At 35.8% G+C, this 8,788-nt stretch overlaps 1 protein-coding gene across 1 annotated transcript in view; it reads right to left on the reverse strand.

The window, feature by feature from the left end:
- The window catches only part of mcama (melanoma cell adhesion molecule a), a 63,981-nt gene extending 58,222 nt beyond the window's left edge, over positions 1-5,759 (reverse strand). Inside the window, exon 1 of the mRNA XM_016490563.1 lies at positions 5,623-5,759. Coding sequence (XP_016346049.1) covers positions 5,623-5,704 — 82 coding nt within the window. The 5' untranslated portion in view covers positions 5,705-5,759. The remainder of the gene's footprint in view (positions 1-5,622) is intronic.
- Positions 5,760-8,788: the final 3,029 nt, after the last annotated feature.

Below are 8,788 nucleotides of genomic sequence, written 5' to 3' on the forward strand. Positions count from 1 at the left end.
GTTTTGGCCAGTGTAGAGTAGCGCTTGTTGTTTGTAATTTCTCCGATCACAAATGCAGACATGGTTTTATGTTTACGCGGCGCGATGCAACGCAACGCGTAAAAAGACAGTATAAGTCATTATAATCCATAATTATGTCCCCACTGGATGCAACAAATGCCTCGTTTATAATGGGTTTTAATGTTAACGCTTCAGGTATTCGGCCAATCACAACACACTGGATAGCTGGCCAATCACAGCACACCTCGCTTTTTCAGACCGATGAGCTTTGTAAAAATCGATGTGTTTCAGAAAGGAGGGGCATAGAGGAGCCACAATAATGTACAGTATGTGGAAAATAATGTGTTTTTTTAACCTTACACCGCATAAACACATTTCATTACACCAAATAGACAAAATAATGTTCTTTTTAGCAACATCCTATGACCCCTTTAAATGATGACAGAATTTTCATTCATGATAAACTATCCTTTTAAGAGTATTTGCTCTTTTTATTATTGAATAGCCTGTAATAAACCAATCTTGGACAATTTGAGTGTGACAAACCTAATTCGGGATTCCTTTTACAGCTTTCTAAAAATGAAAAAAAAAAAAACAGTCTGTGAGAAAGGGAGAGGGGCAAAAAGAGCTGGCATCCGTCCACTGTAAATTCTTCACCCCCCTCGTTGCACTTGGATGATTGTTATTCATTCTCATGCTTCATTAATGTGGTCAGTCTCCAAATCTGACTTTGATAAACATGCCATCACTTTATTCCACATAAGACCATGGCTTTACAAATGTATTCTTTAGTTGGATCACAACTACGATGGCAGGTTGTGCCACACAGAGCTTGCCTGAAAATACAAGAATCTACACAGATCATTGAATGAAGTAACATAAAACACGTTGGCAGCTCCGACGGCCCTCGTCAGTTCATATCAACAGCAAATTTTTGACAGACTTCCCAGACCATACTAATATTAAAATCTAAGCCAACAAAAAATATGGAGCAGCCAAGCCAGACTGAGCCAGGCTGGATTCCTTCTCAAAATGGCTAGACACAGTTTTCTTCATTCTTGAAACAGTCAGTGCTTTTAAGGTATCCTCTTGTTCAAACACAGGTCAGATGAAGACTAGATGACAAACACCGAGCCTTTTCCTGTCAACGACACAATTGTCAACTCACAAAAGGCTTTGATAAGCACAATCTCCATCAGATAGTGATCTAACCCTGTAAACTCACCTGTGGATCTTAGACACGCACACCTCCAGCTACCATCCCCCATTCTGCTTCCTAGCCAGAGATATGAGTGCATTTAACCGAGGAATGCCATGCCATTGTTTTGGCTGAACTCAAAGCGGGTGACTTCAAGGAGCGACCCGCGGTGCACTCGTCTAGCCTGTGCCTCAGCTCATCACTACGGGGAAATCTTAGCACAAGGATCAAAACCTTGACTTCAGGGATGTGATCAAAAGAGATCTAATACTGAATTATGCTTGAGTTGTCTCATTGGGATGAATCTTTTGTAAACAGGTGTAAAACCTGTTTCAGTGTATTTGTGGGGTTTACCACAAGATAAACCACACAAATACCATATCAGTGACTCACTGGTGTTAGTTTGGATGTGTCCAAGTACTTTTTATGTACTCCCTACTTGTATAATATTAAATGTATACACTAACATTCAAAAGGGCCGGTAAGATTTTTACATGTTTTTGAAAGAAGTCGCTTATGCTCACAAAGGCTGCACTTATTTGATCAAAAATACAGTACAAACTGTAATATTGTGAAATATTATTACAATTTAAAATAAAGGTTTTCTATTTGAATATATTTTAAAAAGTAATTTATTCCTGTAATGGCAAAGCTGAATTTTCAGCAGTCTTTACTCCAGTCTTCAGTGTCACATGATGCTTCAGAAATCATTCTAATATGCTGATTTGGGGTCATGAAACATTTCTTAATTCTATCCATGTTTAAAACAGTTGTACTGCTTAATTATTGTTTTTTTTTTTTTTTGTGGAAACAATAAAAAACATCATAGTTCGTTTTTTTTAAAGTACATGTTTCCTTCTGTTGCACTTGACCTAATGGTTTTAGAATGCAATAACAAAATTATGCAAATACAGACTAAGAAGGTAAACAGCCTAATTATACAGGGCTTTCTTTCCATTGTGTGCTGGAAGCTAGTGTGAATGTTCAGAAAACCTGAATAAAAACATTATTTTTGCAATTGCATTTAGTGGCAGTGAATTGACACATTTCACCTTTAAAGTCACAATGAAATGGAAGTTCACACTATTTTCTAAATGCATCCTAATGATCTTGTTGTGAATGATTCATCTTTCAAAAAAATGTCAGTTGATTAAAATGTTAAATTTTAATCAAAATGACGTATCTGGATCTTCTGGTGAAACAACACACTTCTCTCTGGTGATGTATGCTGGACTCCTCCAATCATTTAGTCTGTTTAAAAAGCACACACATTAATGTCTTTTTGAATGAATGTATTCTGACAAGATCGTCTGCAGCTATTCACTAAAATGCAGCACTGCATGCTTCAAATTGAATTTTGAATGGTGAATCTGTGCAGCAATGATGCAGTAAAGTTGAATATGAGGTAAGGATGGAGGGACTAAAATAGGCAACTGCACAATTCAAGACCTCCAGCACACAATCATACATAATGCATATGTGTTGCATGCTTACATGTTTACAATCAATAACAATTGTTTAGTTTTGTTCAGGTAATTGTCTTTTTTCTGCCCCCTGCTGGTAAGAGGATTAGATAGGAGATTAACTTAAACTCAAGATCATCTTTCCTGTCAGTCAGATTCAATAGGTATCAGTGATGTTTCATATTGCATGGTACCCAATACACACAATTGTGCATAAACGACACTACTCAGCCTCACATAGCTGCAAATAATGACAACTTAATCCAATTGTGTAAGGCTCTCAACCTTCATCTAATCCACATGTTGTTGCTCACTGAAGCTGAACACCAAAACAACAATGCAGATTATCCATACATAGAGGTCTTCACTGATTTGCACCTTCTTCCAAGCCAAAACAATAAGCCCACAGGCTTTTACATGACATTCACTGTCAAGAGTGACAGACAGGGGCTCAACCCAGGATTGTGGGCACAGAAACCCCCTCAAACCAGGAACAGCCACTCAATTGTATTCCCTCCACTGTGGGTCACAGGCTGCTATGGGAAGCAGGAAGTCTAACGCAAAGCATTTTTGTCGCTGGCACACAATGCTGCTCGTATGAACTTGAAGGAATGGGTATGGACATCTGGGCTAAAATGCATATTTTGGCGGATGTCCTTTATTAGGATTTTTCATTCGAGCTCTGGTTTTCACTTTTGATTGGCAGGGCCTTGATATAAAGATATTTCCCATTGTCATTCTGTATATGTCAGTTAATTTGATGAATAATATAATAACAGCAATATTATTTTTAATATAATAATATGAATATGAATAATTTTATATTACTATTTTAAACTGTTTTAGTATTGGGTCTTGTATTTGAAATAAATTTACATAAGTTGTATATGAAAATTATTACTATTATATAAATATATATGATTTATTATATCTTATATTATTATGCTCTAGTTTTATTATCATTATTATTATTATTTGATACTGTTTTGATATTGGGTCGTATATGGTTCATTACAATATATAGCCTAAGTTATTAGTGTCACAATTTACACAAATGTGACCATTTAAAAAATCATAATGAAAATAAAAAGGAAAATAAAATTACTAATAAATAATACTAGTAATAATAATAATAATAATAATAATAATAATAATAATAATCACTTTTCAAAGCCTTTTTAAAGTATATATTCTATCATCCACATCACAGTCAGTATCATTTGTAAGGATGACACTTTCAATGTCAAGTTCTTGGATGAAAAATCACCTCCTACATTGAGAGAGCAAGGTGACCCCTCTTAATCATAGGGGCTGTTATCTAACGGGGTGTTCAGTCAATAATCCCAGGACAGACAGCTTTGGTTCATCTGCTAGGGAACTGGAGGGACCTTGCTAACACAAGGGTGAACAGAAGGTAGGATAGGGCTTATTAAAACCCTTTGGAGAAACCAGCATTACAGGACAGTCCTGCTCCACATCGAGCAAAATATGTTATGAGAGAAAGAGAAAAAAGGGATGAGGATGGAAAAACAGTGTAGAAAGGTAGACATAAAAGTAGACGTACGACACAACAGGGGATAGAGAGAGATGGACAAGGAAAGGATTATGCAGTGGGGGTCCATCATCTGTTCCCTAATGAGAAGGCCTAGTTCAGTAGTTGTCTAGGACTAGGTCATGTACTAAAGAGAGCGCAACACAGAATGAGACCTGCAGGGCAATTTGCACATATATAAGCATTATCAGGGTTGTTTTGAGAATTTAGGGCAACAAACATATAATAAAATATGATTTAAAAACTGAATATTACACATTGTGAACAGCTTTCTTATCACTGTGAAAATCTCTCATATCACATTTTTGAGCGCCCTTTAATAGAGTTCCACAGATTGTATCTGAACACAGACACACAAAGCCTGTATTTGTGACCAGTCTCATGATCTGAACCACTTCAGACATAACAATACAACCAGAGGCAACAGCTAATTGGCTAATTATGTTTGAATTATTACTTTCTGCTATGAAGGAATATTTCGTTGTCTGCCTATTTCTACGTTATATTTTTGTTTGCGTTTGTATTTTTGATTGCACTTTCTGGTAATTATAATAATTGTCCTCGGCAAAGAAGTAGCGCGTGTAATTTAATTGCTCCCTTCCTGCGTTTAAGTGCGAACTGTAGTTTCGATTTGAGGAATTGGCCTGCTATAGACTATTGGCTGTGCTAATTAGAAGGCGGCCACAGCGACTGTAGAAAAGCGTCTGCAAAATGACTAAATGTAAATGTAAATGTAATTATGAACATAAAACCTCTCAGTTTGACATATTTCTTAGTTAAACATATTTGCTTTGCTTTACTAGATAAAATAGGATAATTAGTAGACTAAATAGTATAATAAATGTCATTTTCTAGTACAGTATGTCTGTTTCAAAGCACTTAGTCCACCTGCTGTTTTCTATCAAGGCATATATGCCAGTTTTAACAGTTAACGTAACATTTTCAGCAAATTGAACATATAAGGAAGGATATGAGAAATTCCAAAACGGACGTCTGCATGTATAAATGCAGATAGTGTATTTAATAGTGTATTACTTTACAAATATGTATTTGCAGTAACGTACATGTGTCTACGTTTGAACAAGCTAAACATATTTATGGGCTCACGTGCAGTGTGTTTTGATAACAAACTCAACTCTTTTCAGAAGCGAAAAGGTGAACACGCTTCAAAAATGGAGTCTAAGTAACTTTAAACAGTCGATATCCCTCTATTACACAAAGAACTGTTTAAACACCGCAGTTTAAACACATCATCTTACAGTATACTGCAGCATCCCCAAACATCCCCGTACATCCCATTCAAACGCGCGCGGTCGAAACGCTCCAAAAAGTTTCTCACAGAATTAAACCACAAAAAAAAAAAAAAAACACACAGAACCGCATAGAAAGATTGGGCGAAATTGTCTTACCTTGCCAAGCAAGAGCGCACATTTGAAGAACAAAAAGTAAAAGTGAAGTGTTTGGCATAGCCATGTTCCTGAAGTTATCCATCTGAATGAAGCGCACGAGAGGAGCACGGCAGTTTTGGCCAGGAGGAGCGCGAGAGAGGGAGGGAGATGGAGTCGAGTTGCACAAATGCTGCCTGTCTGTTCGCTATTGTACCGTCCTGCTGCGAGTGGGAGGAAATTTGGGACAGTCAATTAATGCTCTCCACCCTGCAAAATAAGGGTAAAACCATATTTTTTGGTCGCTTATTATATCTTGATTTGTTTTACCCGCGCGTAAAAGAGTATAACACGACTTATTGTTCTGTTATGTTGTACTAATAACAACAAAGTGGCCTGCTAGGATGCTTTGGACATGTTACCATGTTAATACCACGTTTTTGGACATGTACCTAAATAATATCATCATATTATTTGAAGTAATTTCGAGTTTAATGTAAATACCTATATGGATGGTACACTCTTAAAAACAAAGGTAGAAGAACCATTTTTTGATTCCCCAAATAATTTTAAGATAATTTATTTTTAAAATAACCATATTTTTCTTATAATGAAGAGCAGTTTAATAATCCAAAGAACTATTTTCCACTATAAGGAACTTTTTGTGGAATGGACCCATGGATGTCAACCAAGAACCTTAATTTTTAAGTGTGTATTTGATATTTGGTATAAATTACCATCTGATACCATCACATAACATGGTACCACCACAGTATTTTTGTGCAGGTCTTTTGTAGGTCTTTATATCATTGATTATGTGATATTTGTGTTTGTCCTTGTCAGTGTTGGGGAAAGTTACTTTTAAAAGTAATGCATTACAATATTGCGTTACTCCATAAAAAAGTAACTAATTACGTTACTTAGTTACTTTTTAGGGAAAGTAATGTGTTACGTTACTTTTGCTTTACTTTTAAAATCTGGGTAGGGCTTGCTTGTTTGTTTTTCAAATAAAAAAATTATATTTTTGGCAAATATAAAAGCCTTTTCACACCAAAAGTGAAATGAATAAGCCTCAGGCTGAAGGGAAAGTAAATGTACGTCCGTACAGTAGAATGCAGAAGAAGACATTTCAACACACTTCAGCAATAAAAAAAGACACACAAATGTTTGTCTAGAGTAATTTGTGCTTATTAGTACAGTTGAACTGGATCATCGAAGGTCAGAAGCAAAGACATTGGTTAATAGAATGGGATTAAATACATAAAGGATATTTGTGTTGTTTAACATTAACATTAATTATTGGAGGTTTACGTCATATTCTGAGTTGCATTATTTTTTATTCATTTTGAGGAATACTGAATCTGTGTTTTTTGTGTTTACGTTACCCCCAACACTGGTCCTTGTTGATAATACACGAATAATACTGATTTCGAATAATTATAATCAGTAGAAATTTCGGATGGATTGTATCATTAAATATTGAAATATTAAATAAATCAGATGTCAGGTATGCCTATGTTAAACAATGAACAAAATAATTTTATGATTTAAATTATAATTTTCTGGCAAGTCAGTGGCCAGGAGATTTTCCTGGGGCCAGATTTTAAAAAGACCTCTCTCCACGAGAGAGAGAAAAATGTTTCACATTGCTCTGGAAGGAGGTGTTGTTGATGGTTGTGTGTTGTTTTAGGACAGGGACTTCTTCCAACCCAATGTGTCAGCATGCAGGTTGTTAACAACCTCTACTGTTATCACCACTCCTCCATCACCTCAACTAACAGCTGCTGGAGGGAGGGGTGTGTGTGTGTGTGTGTGTGTGTGTGTGTGTGTGTGTGAGTGTGTGTATGTGTGTGTAGAGAGAGCGAGGGGCAATGGAGGTCTGTCACTCCAGCTGTCTCCCCAGCCTCTTGCCATCATTCCATTCCATTCCATACTCAAAACTGGGCCATAACAACACAACATTCATTCATTCATGACTGCGCTCATAGTTCTTGAAGGTGATTAATGTAAACAGATTTATCTTTTTTTCCACAATATAAGGGCTGAGGATGAGTATACAACATAAAAGGTGCAAAAATAAAGCAGTTTTTAAATAAGATCTCTAATAAAGGGATGGTTCATTTAAAAAAATTAATTAAAATCCTGTCATACCCTGATGCTGTTCAAAACCTGTATTACCTCTTTTCTTTAGTAAATCAAAAAGAAGATATTTAGCATAATGTTCAGGCTGCTTTTTTCATATGATCATATTGTGACAAGGGCATTTAGAAAATAATACCATTGTTGTGGTCTATATAAGTTTTTTGAAGTTATACGCATAACTTTGTGTAAGGAACCGACTGAAATTTAAAGGAATTTACTCACCTTCATGTTGTTCCAAACCTGACTTTTTCTTCTTTGAAAGACAAAAAAAAGAATGTTTTATCTATTTAAGATATAAGAAATATACGCCTTTCATATCAAACCAAAATATTTATCAACACACACATACTCAAAACAGTTGAAGCATTCTTCTAGAATGTGTTCTACACAAGAACTACAATCATAAAGGTTTAGAATGACATGAGGGTGAATGAAGACAAAATATTTTTCTTTTTGAGTAACCCACTGAAAATCTTCCCCTATTTACAAGAATATAATTTATCATATCATATTTTATCAGTGAATCTGATCAAGTGTTGTCTGTTTTTCACACAAAGCTACCAACTTTAGAAAACTTGGAATGTAGCGCACAAATCATATGGATACTTTTATAGTGGTTTGATGGTGCTTTTTGGAGTTTGAGACCTCCACATGAGGATGACAAAATGTTCAAGGTTGGGTGAAAAATCATTTTAATAAAATCTGAAAATGGTACTTAAACTCATTCTGAGGAAAAGCGTAAACATTCATGTAACTGAAAATTCGAAAGTCTCTCTATTCTAAAGTAAGAGAAAGTCTGAAACTCAGAGAGTGCACTTGAGCTGTAATTAGAACAAAAGCTGGCAGTGAACCAAATCCAGGTCAGTATTATTAAGGGGTTCCACACACTGAGCCTTAAGACTTATAAGTGCGCATTGAGGCCGCTGAAGGAAATCATATATGACCAAAGAGGGAAAAAAGAGAATCGTACAGCTTTGATGTTGACTCAGTCAGAATCCAGATCCCTCTCTCTGCTCCCTCTGTCTTCCCTGCTCCATCTTCTTGTCCA

Source organism: Sinocyclocheilus anshuiensis, unplaced genomic scaffold (assembly GCF_001515605.1).
Source record: "Sinocyclocheilus anshuiensis isolate Anshui unplaced genomic scaffold, SAMN03320099.WGS_v1.1 scaffold246, whole genome shotgun sequence".
NCBI classification, from domain to species: domain Eukaryota; kingdom Metazoa; phylum Chordata; class Actinopteri; order Cypriniformes; family Cyprinidae; genus Sinocyclocheilus; species Sinocyclocheilus anshuiensis.